The 16,094-nt window shown below is 48.9% G+C and overlaps 1 protein-coding gene and 1 long non-coding RNA gene across 50 annotated transcripts in view; one reads left to right on the plus strand and one right to left on the minus strand.

Annotated features, from left to right (window-relative positions):
• SORBS1 (sorbin and SH3 domain containing 1) overlaps window positions 1-16,094 on the plus strand; it is a 240,748-nt gene that overhangs the window by 132,790 nt on the left and 91,864 nt on the right. For 31 of the 49 annotated variants that reach the window (XM_067709891.1, XM_067709907.1, XM_067709912.1 and 28 more), the window contains 3 exons: window positions 7,642-7,668; window positions 7,805-7,917; window positions 13,898-14,260. In XM_067709891.1, coding sequence (XP_067565992.1) covers window positions 7,642-7,668; window positions 7,805-7,917; window positions 13,898-14,260 — 503 coding nt within the window. The remainder of the gene's footprint in view (window positions 1-7,641; window positions 7,669-7,804; window positions 7,918-13,897; window positions 14,261-16,094) is intronic. The other 18 variants (XM_067709917.1, XM_067709937.1, XM_067709942.1 and 15 more) reach the window with 4 other exon arrangements.
• On the minus strand, window positions 6,491-13,669 carry LOC137208964 (uncharacterized). The gene is made up of 4 exons (XR_010935850.1): window positions 13,261-13,669; window positions 11,068-11,161; window positions 10,636-10,820; window positions 6,491-8,039 (listed from the first exon to the last, which is right to left on the minus strand). It is a non-coding gene; the product is annotated as an uncharacterized lncRNA (long non-coding RNA).

Below are 16,094 nucleotides of genomic sequence, written 5' to 3' on the forward strand. Positions count from 1 at the left end.
AGTGCAGTGATTTGAGCACTTAAGGAAGCTCTCTCTAGTCCCCAGATAATTCTATATCTTACAGATTTATAACAGATAATTTGGATTAAAAAAAGATCTTGTTTTAAATTGAAAATACTCTGAAGGATTGGGGGATGGCTATCAGTCATTCACACCTTACAGTAAATTAATCTTTGTAGATTATTTTTCTCCAGATAAATAGAGGTCATTGAATCCAAATCAGCAGACATTCATTCTGCATCCTATAGGGGCCAGGCATCACTGGGAGTCACGAGGAATTGTGGCGAGAAGGGAAGAAAAGGGAGAGAAATTTGGGGGCATCATGTGAGAACAAGAGTTCCAACCAGAGAGTCAGGTGTGGAGCCCCAGTCCACTGTCATGCTTTCTGACCACACGTATGTCACACCTCTGAAGCACGTATGAAGTATGAGGGACTTGGGAAAGATGGTTTTCAAGCCTTTCTAGTTCCAGAATGCTCTGTGAACTTGGGAAGTTTGGGAATTAACCTGGCACAAACAGAAGCCTATTCACTGGGGACACATTCAGGATTGTACACTAGGCCAGTTTGGGTGGAAAGGAACAAGCTGGGGTTGAGTAGGGGTGGGGGGAAATTACACTGATTAGGTGAACAGCAGGCTGGAATGAGTTAACACTGGAGGTGCAGATAAAAGAGGATGCACCTCCAGAGGTGGGACACTCAGAACCAGGGATCTTGTTCTCTTACCCTCCTGGCCATTGGCCAGCATCCTGCTGGCCCTTGACTCTGGCTGGGTCCGTGTGGCTCCCCAGCCCTCCTCATCCCTGCCTGCTCCCTCCATCTGAGCCTCTGGATGACAACTTGCTGGCCCCCACCAGGCCTCTGAGACTTGACCAGCCTCATGGAAACAGTTTCCGGCAGCGTTTGACGGCAGCTGTGCTAGCCTGGACTGGGAGCCCAAGTGTGAGGCAGGGAGCCTTGCTTGGCTCTTGCCAAGGACTGGGCGTGCTTCCTTTTCCCAGCATCTTCACAGATAGTGGGTGTCAGATAGCGTCCAGGTCTCTCCCCTGCCATCAGGGCCAGCATCTGTGCCCCAGCTGCTCTGGCTGTCTCCTCTCTGCATTGCTCCCTGGCTTTACCACATTCCTCCATCCCTGTAGATCTCCAAGTTGCTGATCATCTGCCTGAACTGGAAGCTTCGGTCTCATGTTACTGCCCAGCACCTGTGGCCTGATTTCTTTCCCCATATGGCCCCTTGACACCTGCATTTCAGAGGTGGCCCCTATTTCCAGTCCTTGCTCCAGCTCCCTTACCCTGTGAGAGGTGGTCTCGCTCTCAAGTCACACAGTCCTCTCTCAAGGCTCAGCTGTACCACTTACTGTCTTGGTAATATGGGCAAGTTAACCTTGGAGAGCTTCAGTTTCCCCATCTGTAAACTGGAGATGACCTTAATAGAGTTGCTGGGATGCAGTGAACTCTTCCATCTCAAGATATAGCACAGAGCCAGGCATGTACAAGGTGCTCTTGAATGGAAACGATTCTAGTTTCTGCGGATCAGGAGGCCACTTAAAGACTTGCAGTAATTTCTCGTAGAGGCTGTGAGGGTCTAGGCCCAGCGTGGTGGTGGTGGGAATGACGAGCAGGGGCCAAGCGAGAAGTGTATCTGGAGAGTGGAATGGCAGGGCTTGGCACGGTGTTTAAGGAGTGCGGAGAGGTAGGGCTCCGTGCGGAGCAGAAGGCGCCTTCCCTGCTTGACTGGGAGAATAGATGTGGCGCTCATGGAGATGCTGGATTTATGAGGGGAGTTGGAAGGAGTGTTGGATTCCACTTCTTGATGTGCTGAGTTTCTTGGCAAGAGAAGGACTTCTAGGAGGAATTTTCTAATAGGCATTTGGAAATTTGGAATCCAGGGTGTGGATTTGGGAGCCATTGGCATCCAAATGAACATGGGGAGGGTGGAGATGCTCTCTGAGGTGGAGTGACAGACGGAGCCCTCAGAGTTGCCCAGTTTAAACCCAACCTCCAGGCTCCTGCCCTCAGTGGTAGCTTGACTCTGGATCCCTGACCACCCTCCTAATCTCTGAATGTAGACCTAGGTTTTGGGATCTGAACCATCTGGAAAGAGCTACAGTAATCTTAATGCTGATTCCCGGCCTCCAAGAGAGGCCTCTTATTCCTGCTTCCTGGTATAATAGCTTGGCCAGGTTTGGGTAATGGCCCTGTTGGTTCAGGTGTGACTCCACCTGTGTCCCCAGGTCACGGTGATCTTAAGAGGAGACAGGGAGCCTGAACTGCTGGTGGGCGCTGTACGAAGCTTCCTTCTGGTATGGCATGGAGACCATCAATCCCTGTGTTCTGACTCAAAAGCCAAAGTTCAGTTCGACATTTACAGCTTATTCTGTGCCAGTTGGCTCCCATCCTTCCTGTCTGATTCTTGACTGCAAAGTTAGCTATGCATGTAAAGATTCTTGGACCTGCAGTCAACTCATTTCCTCACATTTGCTCTCGAGAAATGACAGTAGCAAAAAGATAAGAAAATTGACATTAAAATAGTTAGACATTCCCTACCCCCATTAACTAAGAGTCTTTTTCGTGAGCTCACGTATGAGAAAAGGGGGCCAAATGAGAAGTAGTTGGAGGCAGAAGTCCCCACAAGAGAAGACTCTCACTGTGACACCAACTGCAAGGTCAGGGGGTTCCCACAACCACTCTCAGGTTTGATAATTTGGTAGCAGGACTCAAAGAACCCATTGAAAGCTGTTATACCCACAGTTCTGGTTTATTACGGGGAGAAGATACAGATTAAAATCAGCTAAAAGAAGGAAGCATGGAGTTGGTGTGGTCCCTCTCCTGTGGAGTCAGGACATGTTAGTTCCCAGCACTGCGTGTGAGAACATGCTCAGAGCAGTGCCAACCATGAAGGTCATACAAGCCGTGGTGTCCATGGTTTTCACTGGGGCTCTATTACATAGGTGTTATCCACTGCCCAAGTGGTTCGTCTCACTCTCCAGTCCGTTAGGAGGTTGAGCGCAAAGGCCCCCAACCTAAGTCACGTTACTGGTTTAGCACAAAGACAGTCCTATCAGGATGACATTCCAAGGGCTTAGAGATTAACTCCTGGAAGCCAGAGGGCAAAGGCCAGACCTCCTTTTGGGGAAGAGTAAATTCTTTACCACACAGCATGAATAAAAGTTAAACAAGGTATGGAACGCTCTTAGACCCACTTTTAACACCTTTCCTCTAACTCGTGGATTCTCTACCAGGAAACACAGATCTAACTCAATGAAAAGTGTCCTGAGATCCCAAGAAGTGATCAGCAAAACAAGCTTACAACAGACCAAAATGAAATTAGCACAGAGTGAGATAAAGGAAAATAAGTAAGCTGTGGCCACAGGCCAGAAAAGATTGTATATAAAGAATAGATGGGGCTTCCCTAGTGGCGCAGTGGTTGAGAGTCCGCCTGCCGATGCAGGGGACACGGGTTCGTGCCCCAGTCCGGGAAGATCCCACATGCCGCGGAGCGGCTGGGCCCGTGAGCCATGGCCGCTGAGCCTGCGCGTCCGGAGCCTGTGCTCCGCAGCGGGAGAGGCCACAACAGTGAGAGGCCCGCGTACCACAAAAAAAAAAAGAATAGATGGAGAAAAAGATAAGGCAAAATAAATTAAACTTCTCATGGAAAGGTTTGGTCTCCTCAGGGCTGCAAAACCTCCTGAGGGACCCAGCTTTCCAAGGCCCTCCTCCATCACGGGAGCTCTGAGCTAACATTTATTGAGAGAAGCATTTTGACAGTCTCCCTAACCAAGAGTTAATAATTGATGATCATGTACATAATATTTCACCTGCCACCCTCAGACACAAATGGCCCTGGGCTGCTACCAACCTTCAAGGTTCAGAAGAGTAGGTAACAGATGAAGGAGGGTGAAATGTTAGAAATGCAGCTCTTGTAAATAAGAAAGGAATGTTCTGAGGAGTCCTGGGAACTGCCTTTTTGGGGACAGGGTAAGGGGAACAGTTTTAAAGACTTGGAATGAGAAGAGAAAGTGGGTTCATTCCCGAGGATATTGTGTTCTTAAGGCTATTTATCAAATGGCAGAGTCAACTGCTCCAATTGCTGTGTCTGGGAAATGTTTTTCCCCTTATGCTTTGGGTCCCGATCTTACTAAGCACATACCTTATGCCACATACTTCCACTTAGTCCTTATGACGAGAGAGAAAATTTCTCATTTCACAGATGAGGCTATGTCCTTTGCTGCAGGATATGCAGTGAGCAAAACAGGATTCAAACTAGGCTGTCTGATTCCACAGTGACAGTCCCTTTATGATACCTAAGGGTTTGGGAGGAACAGACTCACCTCAGCTTTCCACGACACATCTGTGTGCCAACATCACCTGAATAGAACCAACCCAGCCAAAGAGCAGACAAAATAACATGCTTCCACATCCATGTACAAAGTTCACATCCTTTATTGATAGCCTCTCATCAGAACCTGTTGACATAGAGAACAAACGTATGGACACCAAGGTGGGGGAAGCGGGGCCGGGGGGGGTGGGATGAACTGGGAGATTGGGATTGACATATATACACTAATATGTATAAAATAGATAACTAAATAGAACCTGCTGTATAAAAAAAAATTTTTTTAAGAGAACCTATTGACATTTAGTGCGTGTGTGTAAATCAAATAAATTTGATAGAATGACTTGACAAAGCCGGACTAGAAATAACCTAGGAAGGAAGATGAGATAGTAAAAGTGATAGATACAGGGGAGGAAGGAGAAACATTTTCATAGTGTGGCACCTGGTACCTGAAGGCCTGTGGGTGCAAGGAAATCTCGGGGCCAGGATCTGCATGGATGCACTAGTGAGTGTTAAAATGGTCACTTTTCCTGCTATATAGCACAAGGAAGTCTTCTCAATACTCTGTAATGAGGTATATGGGAAAAGAACCTGAAAAAGAGTGGAAATAAGTATATGTATAACTGGTTCACCTGGCTCTACAGCAGAAACTAACACAACATTGTGAATCAGCTCTACTCCAATAAAAATTTTTTCGAAACGGTCACTTTTAGGACACGTCACGTACCTGACCTCAGCAGCCCTGTGCGGTGTATGTGGGGTAAGGATTATATTTTATAGATGGAAACAGTGAAATTTAGGGCGATCAACAGCTTGTCCTTGATGGCACGAGCTGGTACATCGCAGTAATGTGAGTAAAAACCAAGTCCTGTAAATTTCCCAGCCATGTGGTTGGGACAAGAAGACAGATATCTAGGAATTGTCCCTAAGGGAGTGGCAGAAATGTGAGAGCCAACCTGCTAAAAGAATGTGCAACTGAAACAGGTTATAAAAAGCTCATTTAAGAGGAGGACGGAATTTGCAAAAATGGATACGGTTTCCCAGAGTAAGGATGTTTTTGAGTGTACGTTAGTATGTCATTGATTCTCAAAGTGAGCTTTGGGTTATGGACCAGCAGCCTTACTATAACCTGGAGACATGTTAGAAATACAAATTCTCAAGCCTCACTTCTCCTCTGAGTCAAAAACTCTGGGGATGGGGCCCTGCGATCTGCGTTTTAACAAGCACTCCTGGTGGCTCCGATGCAGATAGACTGCTGTACATGGATGCAAATCACGTGAAACCTTTTCCCCCGCCTGGCCTTTTGCTCTGACACCCTTTGGCTTCCACCATCTCCCTGGAATGTAGGCTCTGCTTTGTGGCAGATGGCAGGGTTGGTGGCCGTGGGGGCTGGACAGAGTGCTGCACTTGATTCTGGAGACCTGGGCTGACTGCTTTATCACTTCCTGGCTGTGTGACTTTGGGCCAGTCAATTGACCTCTCTGTTTTTTTCATCCATGAAGCAGAGTGATTATCTACCTCACAGACTTGTGTACACTGAATTAAATACTAAATATATGCAAAAGTGGCCAACAGCGTCTGGCACTTAGAAAGACGTTCGATCCAGAAAGCCCATCTCTGATCCCTGAGGAAGCCACACTGAAATGGAGCCTTGGGCTGTGAGAGCTGCAGTGCTTTATTCCCCTCTTTATATAGGGTGAGATAAGGAGGCAACCAGAGAGGAGGAGGAAATTAAGGGACTGGCTCCATGAGGGGTTGGCAAACTGTGGCGCTTGGGCCTAATCTGGCCTATGCTTATTTTTGTACATCCCTTTAACAAGGGATGGGGTGTGTGTGTGTGTTTAATATTTTTTGGCTTGTCTTTAATTAGACTTAGCTCTTACGCTTTTAAAAGTGGAATCAATCAGAAGGTAAGGGTGTAGGGGAATAATTTTCCAATACATTTCTTGTAAACTCAAATTCTTCTTTGGAATAAAGCAGGCTTTGGTTTACTGTTCACAAGGTTACTTCTGAAGAAATTACCCTCTTCAATCTGGGCTGCCACAATTGGACAGAAAGCATGAGGACGCTTTTTTCTTGCATCTGGGTTTTTATATTTTAAGGGTTGAAAGAAAAAGAATGTGCTGTGTGAAAATTACATGAAATTCAAACTCTAGTTTCCACAAATAAAGGTTTATTGGAACACAGCCACCCTCGTTCACTTGATATTGTTTGCGGCTGCTTTTGTGCTACAACAGCAGAGTTGAATAGTTGTGACTGAGCCCATATGGCCGTCAAAGCCTAAAGTATTTGCTAACTGGCCCTTTACAGAAAAGGTTTGCTAACCCCTGGGCTACATGGAAGATAGAGAATAGAGACAAGAAATGATGCAGAAGATGGTGGTAAATAACAAACGTTGCTGAGCTCTGCCAGGCACTGTTCTAAGCATCTCTCATGCATTATATCTTTTAATTCTTAAAACAACACGTATGAAGCAGGCATATCGTTACCCCTATTTTTCATGTGGGAAAACTGAGGCTTATAACTTGCCCAGGGCCACAGAGCCCATAGGTGGAGGAGCCAGGATTTGAATTGAGGTCCAGCTGCCTTCCCAGCCAAGCTTGTGACCACTGCGCCGTCCTGCCTCATGGTGCTGGTCAGGTTAAGAGAGGTTTAGGGTCTCTGAGCTGCTCCAGGCAATAGATGGAGGGCAGGGTGGTAGCTGGCTGAAGGGGGACAAGGGTGCCTTGTAGTATGATGAAAACTCAGGGTGATTAGATTTTGAAATCTTTATGTAGCTCGTTTAATGGAAAGAAGAAAGGCAGGCAGGGAGGAAAAAAAGCCCTTATCACCGCAGATACCTTGGGGCTTAAATCATGTTCTCCCCTTTGCGCAGCACCAACAGCCATGGAAAAAGTGCTTATCGATGTCTCCCTCTCCGGGTCTGTTAATTAGCCCAGGCTGCTGATGAGGAGAGGTCATTCTGGGCCCACGTCAGGCTTATAAAAGGGGAATGCAAGTTAGTGAGTCAGGACTGGACAGGAGAGCTCTGTGGCCTTCTTGTCTGTAAAATAAGAATGTCAAGAACAATTGTGTCTTCATTACTGTGAATGTGCGCCTTGTGTTTTCAAAGGTCAGCGCCTGTGCGCACATCATGGTTTGGAGTGGGTTCCTATGGCAATTAGACCATCGCGACTGAGGCCATTTTGTGTCAGGCAACGGAGTGCTGGAGTTTCGTCTTTCTGTGCAGTACGTGCTTGTTTCCTGTAAACGTAACCATTTCTGTTTTCCCCCCTTCTTGTTTTCATCCTCTGTGCGCCACATGTAGTTCTGGAATCAGAGAATTCCTCAGCAGGTGTGATTTCTCTTGCATCCTTTCTGTCCCTGCCTTCCACCAGGAACCCTTCAATTAGAGGGGAACCCTTCAATTAAGAGGAGAACCAGGGAGTGTTCCTGTGAGTGAGGGGTTTCTTCTTTTTTTCATCTCTCAGATGAGTGGAGGCTTCCTTCCAATGCTGATGCCAATGGAAACGCCCAGCCCTCTCCACTCGTTGCCAAGGGCTACCGAAGTGTGCATCCCAACCTTCCTTCGGACAAGCCTCAGGTAGGTGGGCGCCCAGGGCGGGGTGGGGACTGTTCTTGAGTCGTTTAGCTTTTTGCACTTGTGACTTCCTGCTCGCCCAGCTGGATGACGGACTGGCTTCTGAGTCCCACTTTTGGCCAATTCTGAAAAAGCCCCGGGAGGACCAGAGTTAGGGAGAAGTTGAGGTCAAGGGAAGCAGATGGATGGGATGAGGCTGGTCTGTACCAGGTATCAGAAGCATAAGCCCAATATTCCGTAGGTTTGAAACGTGTGTGGAAATGTTCTGAAAGAGGGAATGCCAGGTGGGAAAAAGGTCTGAGCCTGTTTTATGAAAACTCTTTAGAGCATAATATTCAGAAGGCGACTGCACTCTTGTGTTTATTTCATTAATTTGCTCGTCTTGAGGCTGTAAGAGTTTCAGCAGCTCCGTCCTTACAGATTAAGATCAGGGAGCTGTGGCCAGCGCGGAATCCAGCAGCCTAGGAGCAGGCAGAAGTCAGAATGGCAGCACAGCGGGCTTTACACTGCCTAGCGCTACCCTACGAAAGAAAGTGTACCCCACGTTGTACAACTTGCAGCAGGAATAATTCTGCTTAAGTTTTCCCCCTACGTTGTTTTCCTCATCTTTCTTTCTTCCCCTTCCTGTTGGCTGCACTCTGCAGCTTATGGGATTTTAGTTCCCCAACTAGGGATCAAACTCAGGCCCTGAGCAGTGAGAGCGAGGGTCCTAACCACTGGACTGCCAGGACTTCCCTGCTTTGCCATCTTGACGAAAGTAATAGACCCTGTTTTAATTCAGGCAATCTGTGAAGAGTGTTTTTATAGAGCGGAGTAATATCCATGGAACAGAGCAATCCTTTCTTTTAAACAGAGCTGCGCTGCTCAAAAACGGCAGAAATGTGTCCCCTACGCAGTCCACCTCCCTGCGCCCGCCTGCCTTCTGTGCGCATGCTCTCACAACTCGCAAGGAGCCTGGGGAATCCACGTGCCTTCCTTGTTCCCACCCCCGCTTCTCCGATATTCCTCTGGGTTCTGCTCGTGAGGACATAAAATTGCGCTCGTCCCTGGAATGAAACCAAGTCCGAGATGATGCCTTCCTTCCCCTTTGCAGACCCTTGTCTCCCAGGCTTAGAGGAGGTTGCTGAATCGTGTGCCAAGGCAGCACTACTCAGCCTCCCCGCCCCTACCATGGCCTGTCTCCTGTAGCTACTGCCACGTGCATGCGGGGCCGCTGGTCAGGGCCAGGAGCTGTGAATGGGCCTGGCCTCCTGAAGTCCTCATTAGACTCGGGATGTGGGAGGTCTGTTGTCTGGTAAACGACTGGCCATAGTTTCCCTGTTTCTAAGACCTTTCCCAGCATCTAAGTCTGCTGCTGGTGGCAGGCACACTTCCTTCTTGGCGTTCTCAAGGTTGGGTACAGTTGGCTCTATATCCAGGGTAGGAAATAGTTCTGATTAATGCAAGGCAAGTGTGGAAGCACATCCTCTTCCACTATCAGGGACTTAGCCCGAAGGGTAGCTCACTAATTCCTTTTGGCTGCTTAAATAGCTCTTCTACAGAGAGAATTTTAACAGCGTGTGAAGTAAATAAAAATCCCCTTTAAATACATGTACTTACAGCAACTTTACTGAGCATTTGTTGTGTTTGGATCCCTGTGTAAACATTGCCCTCAAGGAGTGTGTAAGGGTGACCTCATAACAAGGATAATCGTCCTGTAATGTGGGCTACGAATAGTGTATGCATTTTCTCATCGGTCACTATCCGGGAATTTTCTTTTTACCTGGGTGTCTGAAAAGATACCTGGCATATTGCTGATGTAGAGGTGTTACTCTATATATTCAGTGTAAAATTGGCCACCCAACTTTCAAGAGGCTTGAGGTCATAGATTCATTTTCTGAACGCAAAAATGACTTCTTGTCTCTGTAGCTATTGCCAGAGCTGTAAGTATACGCTGGCTTAGACAAAGCCAAGGTGGGCTGGGCTGCTCTCTGCTCTGGCTTGGTTACAGATGAAGACAGCTCTCAGACACCTGCAGGCCTAGCATCCCCTCCTAAGGATTGAGTTGGAGTCCAAGGACACACGGGCCAGAGGGGAATCCTATCTCCTGATGCTCCCACGTCTGCCTTTCCTCCTGCTGCCCTGCTCTCCTCACCCGCAGTGACGCGGAATCAGGGCTTTCCCCTCTCTGACAGCAGCATCTTGGGGATCCCCAGTGGAGGCAGGGATTGATAGTTTCTAGAACTGTACATACTAGGAACATGTCAGATTCTTCAAGCAGCCCCATTTTTGTCACCACCCCATCTTCTGAAAAGATAAATGGGATTTCATTAGTGGCCAGCTGGGGAGGAATGCCAACTGCCTATATGGTTCCCACAATGTTTACAATAAAACAGAAAGTAGTTCCTTACATGTAAAGTGACTGTGCCTATCCCCCTCCTTCTCTAGAGCTCAAAGGAGCCCCAGGACAGGAAGGCCTTGGCTCTGAGTGCGTTGTCAACACTCTGGGGAAGCGTCCTCTCTACAGGGTCAGAGCCCTGGGAAGGCTCAGGCCTGTTATAATGCAGCCCTGGCACCTTATATGGCCACAGCCAAATTAAGTTAAAAAGTCATTGAAACCGATTTCTATCTTTGGGCAAGAAGAAATCACATGTGGGACACTTGAGCTCGAAGTAAAAGTAAATTTGAGCCTAACTCAAAATTGCCTTTTACTTACCTCACCGGCAACCATCGTCAACTTACCCGCGGTCCCTTTGGCGCGAGCTTGGTCAAGTGTTTTGTTTCTGGAGAGCATCGTTTTAGTCTGTGAGTACACCCCAACCTCCAGCCTAAGTTCACTGACACCGAGAGTACATCTGGATGGTTTTGCTCCTACTAATGACTGAAGATACATTTTGTATTTTTCCACTGGCAGTGTCCTGGGCACCCTGTGGAAAGGACAGGCATCAAGTTAACCTAGCTTGCTGAGGGATGGGTTGTTTACTGTCTCTGGGTTAATATTCTAGTCCAGACTCATACTTTATTCTCACTTATTTACCCTCACTAGCATCCCTTCCCCCTTGCTGCCTGCACTCCACAAAAAATAAAAATAAAATAGGCCCATACCCTTGCACCCTCCCAGTTTGGGGTCACAATCCATTTGCCATTTATCAACCAAACTCTAATGTACTTTACCTGTGCAATTTAGCGGAAGGTTCTCATTGTCTTCTCATACTGGGGTATCTTTAAAGAGAGGGGCCAGTGAAGAAAATCTAGGTGTCTTATGCTGCTGTAAGAAAGTATCAAAGACAGGTGATTTAATCAACAGACATTTTTTTCTCACAGCTCTGGAGGCTGGGAAGTCCAAGATCAAGGTGCCAGCCTGTTAGGTTCCTGGTTAGGGCTCTCTTCCTGTCATGTAGACACCTGCCTTCTCACTGTGTCCTCACCTGGTGGAAAGACAGAGCTCTGGTCTCTCTTCCTCTTCTTATAAGGACCCCTATCCCATCATGGGGTCCCACCCTCATGACCTCATCTAACCCTAATTACCACCCACAGGCCCCATCTCCAAATGCCACCACTTGGGGTTAGGGGTTCAGCTTAAGAATCTGAGGGGTCACACATCCAGTCCATAACATTAGGAAAATAAACGTATCTTACTTGATTCCAAGTTGAGCCACAGGCTGACAGGCGGCTGTCCTTGAAATGGGGATCATCTGGAGATTTACCCCATTTCCTGACCCTCTGCCTCGCTGAGACCCAGGGAGGAGCGAGGGGCTGTGTTGAGGGAGAGGGCATGAGGTGGGAACTACAGTTTTCTAGCTCTGAGCCTGGAACCAGAGCTTTGGGCTTAAACCATGAGCCTGAGGCTGATCACCCCCTTTAGGATTGTCTGTGCCTGGTGGGCCGGGTGGGAATGAGGAATGGTCTGGAATTTGGTGAACAGGCACAGTCCAAGCCAGTCAGATGCTTCATTGCCTGGTCTCTTTGTTCTGGGTGCGTCAAAAATGGGAGACTGCATGCTTTTAACCTCATGCCTGTCTTCCTTCTAATAATTAGTTCCATCACATTGTTTCCTCTGAGACAAGACGTGCGGATTCTAAGTCCTTAGCTAGCATTCTCTTCTTGGTGAGTTTTAATTTGTTATGCTTATGGAACTGATGCTAAATCTTAGTGACTCAATTAAGACGGCTGCCTCCTGTGAACAACTGAGGATGATTCTTCCAGTTGTCCGTTTCCGGAGGGAATGGAAGACAGTCGAGTTGGAGGGAACTTAAACTTTTAAAGCTGAAAGTACAAAGAGGAAAATCTTTGAGGTCTGGAGAAAGCTGGGGCCGCTGGGGCTTCTTCCGCTGGCGTTTAACCCTTGGGCACCCTTCTTGGGTCAGGAGGTCTCAGACGGTACAGGTCAACCCAGGACTCGTGTCAACCTGACTTAGCACCTGGGCTGAGCTCAGCCTCCCTGTGATGTAAAGGAGAGTCAGGCCTGCCTCTCCAGGTGAGTAGGAGTCAGTCCTTGGCTTTACCGCAAGGAAAAATGTATGGGCCATGAGGAGTCTAAGCTGAGGATTTGCTTAAAAACGTGTCCAGAGTTGTTTTTTCTTCAGGTCGTGTTGTGCTGTTTCTAATGGTCATCCTTCTTTCCATTTCCCCTCCTCTTTCTTTCTTTTTATTGTCTTAAAAATACTACCAAAGGTCCTCTCTCCCGCGTGCCCTCCTCTCCCTCAAGAGGACTGCTTTGCATGGCAGCCCCCCGGCACCCGCAGTTCCTTCAAGGACTCCCTTTACCTGAGCTCACCAAAGCCATACGGCCCACCCGGCACCCCCAGCCAGCAGAGCCCCTCACGACCCCGGCCCGTCTCGGTCCCCCTGGCAGCCAGATCAGCGCCCGGAGGTGTGCTGTGTCCTGGGCCCTCACTTCCGGGTTCCACGCTCCCCAGTGCTTGGTCCCACCCCCAGCAGTGCTGTGCAGCTGCCAGGACAGTTTATAGAGAGAATGTGAGCTCTAACCCACGTCATGAGGCAGTTGGGAATAAAAAGGTCAGCAGCTTATATGTACCTTGTTTATCCCGTAACATTCGCCCCGTGGCATCGGCAAACCTCTCTGGTGTTGCACGTGACCCAGACAAAGGCACTCCCTTGGAAGCTGCGGGCACTCGAGCACGGGCTCCCAGCATTGCCTCCTGCACAGCCGGCGCGGGGAAGCCACCCTCTGCTCCTTCTCCTGGCCCTCCCAAGCTATTCTCTGCCATCCGTAAGGATGCCATTAGCCGTGGCGAGAGTCCTTCCCCGGGGACTCGGCCTTCATCAGCAGACGCAGTGAGACCACCTGTGCTAGGCCCCCAGGTTACCTCTGATCCCGAAAACCGGAAGAGAAAAGAACCTTACCTTTTGCAGCCCTGTTATCCAGCCAAGGCAAGGAACTAGGAATGTTTGTGTGTCTCCTACACCGTCTCTTTCGAAAACTCATGCGAGCAGCTTGTTTGTTTTCTGGGCCGCCCTACCTCCTTTCCCCCGTGAACGGTGCTGCAGCTTGAGGCGCAAACCCTTCTGTCTGAGCATCTCAGCACAGTCCTCCCTGTGTCTCCCCGCCTCTCTTTTCTATAAATACGTAAGTATGCTGGAGCCTAGAATCCGGAGACTAATAATATGGTGAACTATTCTGTTACATGTGTTTTGTAACAAGGTGCCAAAGAGACTGTATTTACTCCCAAGCTTTCAGGCTCTGCAAGCAGTTTTGGGGTTAAACACAGCCTGCCTGCCTGTTCTGTTGTTCTCTTTTTCTCAAGTGTTAAAGGACTCAAAAATAGATGGGTGGAAAGTAAACTTGGATGGGGTTCCCTCTGTGTCATAGTGTCAGGAGGCCAACTGGCTAGCACTGACTGTCTCGTGTACTCTGAGGAAAGGGCACTGATTAAATGTTTCTCAGCGTACATCACTGCATGTCCGCTCTCAGCTGTTTAAATATGGAATTCCTTCTTCCCTGCTGTACCCCTTTACGTAATGACCCCCTTATTTCCTACAGGATGCCACTTCCTCCAGCCCAGCCCAGCCTGAGGTAATAGTTGTCCCTCTCTACCTGGTTAACACTGACAGAGGGCACGAAGGCACTGACAGACCTCCAGCATCTCTGGGGCCCCACGGCCCCCCGGTCCCGGCGGCCGTCCCTGCCGGCTCACCTCTGACCTTGCCGACTCTAGACGATTTCATTCCCCCTCATCTGCAGAGGCGGTCTCACCACAGCCAGCCAGCCAGCACTCCTGGCTCCCTCCCCCCCGTTAGCCAGACACCGCCATCCTTCTCACCACCGCCTCCGCTGGTCCCTCCGGTCCCCGAGGGCCTCCGCAGAATCTCGGAGCCTGGCCTCACGGGAGCTGTTTCGAGTACCGTAAGCTTGCTAGATCCCCTTCCTCACAGCCTTCCTGAATGTCTGCTCCCGGCAGTAAAGAGAAAAAAAGAAAGAAAAGAAAGAAAGAAAACCCCAAAATCCCTTTCTCACTCAAGTACTAAGTTCTGAGAGAGATGTTGGCTGCCCTGTGCTTGTGTGATGACGGGACCCGTGTTTGCTTTCACTAGAGCATGCCTCCCCTGTGTGTTCCGTGGGCCCCTTGTGGCTGTCCAGCAACCTCTCTAGACCCTCTTCCTCTCTGTCCTGTTTGGAATGCACATCTCCCCGCAGAGCAGACCACCTCTGTGGCTTTCCTTTGGCTGGCTGTGCTCCTCGTAGGCCAGGCAGATGTAGTGCGGAGAGCAGAGGAAACCTGAGGAATTGTGTGGAAAAGCCATCAGTAGGCATGGTGCTAACTGTTTCTCTAACAGGGAGCAGGGAGGTTCTAGGGGAGGGAAAGATTCACTCGTGCTGATTTTGCAAGTAAGCAAACTCTCTTTTATATACAGCAATGGCAGAGAGTGGGTTTTAAAAAAAGTTTAATTGAGCAAATGGATATACAAGCCTGGTACAAGCATTAGCACTGTTTCCTCAAAAGGCAGAAAATTGCTGGGGCCCCTGCAGGGTGGCTGCCAGGGGCTTTGGAGGCAAAACAGTACCTGCCCCAGTGGTCATGGGAAGTTAGAGTGTCCCGACACTTCAGGTCCTGTCCTGCGAGGGACAAGGCCCCATCGTAATGGGAAAGCCCAAGTGCTTTAGAGGAAAGGCCAAGTCAAAGGGCTCAGTCTGTTCTCCCCTCAGGAGCCCTGGGAGCTGAGAGACTGCAAGAACCTCAGTGTGAGTCGTAAAATGGGGACGCACGGATCTGTCGGGGCTGTGGGTGCAGTGGAACTGAGTACGCAGAAGTTTCTGATACAGGGCTTGGCACGCAGAGAGTGCCCAGTAACTGTTAGCTTTGGGGCTGAGGAGTTGCCCTAGCAAATGGACCAGAGCTCCTCAAAACTAAGTGGCTGACTAAGTAGCAGTTCATCATTGAGTTCCTGCCACGTTCTGGTTTTCCTGCTAGATCCTGTGGGCACAGCTGTGAACAGGATTTATCTGAGTGGTGTATTGGTGCTCAAGTGTAGCGTACATGGGATCCTCCGAGGTTATACTCCTTGAGTTTCTTATTGAGTGGGTCTGGGGAGGGGCCGAGGACTGAGACTTGGTAACAGGCATCCTGGGGGATTCTGACGCTGAGGATCTGTGGACCACATTTTAAAACGTAGCAACCTAGTGGGCCATGCAGTCGGCTGCTGGAATTAAACGTTCATTGACATCCCTCTGCGGAAAGAGGCATGCCTACAAAACTGGCTCCAGTGGCTCATTAAACTGAAGCCAGTCACACAGAAAGCGGGAAGGAAGCTTGTTTTTTGACTTGTAAAAGAAATTACAGTGAGATATCAGGCACGCCAAAGCTGGGAAAGGCTACATCCCGGGCAGGGTCCTCTTCTCTAATCTCTAGATACAGCACATCACGGTTAGGTGAGGACCTGGCCAGATGTGGCCCAGGGGCTTTGGATATCCTAGCTTGGAGCTTGTCCACTCAGCCCTGTTGGAGGAAGGTGCCAGATTGTTCGCTGATGCATTCTCCTCACCCCAGCTCAATTTGTAGGTGCGTTTAGAAGCCACTCTTGTTTTGGAGAGTACAGGCACAGAAGGTTTCTCTGGAGCGTCATGTAAAGCAAATCTTATTTTTAGTGCACTAGTAGCTTTCTTGTGTACCCTACACTTTGTCATTTGCATAGATCTAGCTTTTCATATTGAGTTTGTCTCATGTGTGCCAGGACAGATG

Source organism: Pseudorca crassidens, chromosome 16 (genome assembly GCF_039906515.1).
Source record: "Pseudorca crassidens isolate mPseCra1 chromosome 16, mPseCra1.hap1, whole genome shotgun sequence".
Lineage (NCBI taxonomy): Eukaryota > Metazoa > Chordata > Mammalia > Artiodactyla > Delphinidae > Pseudorca > Pseudorca crassidens.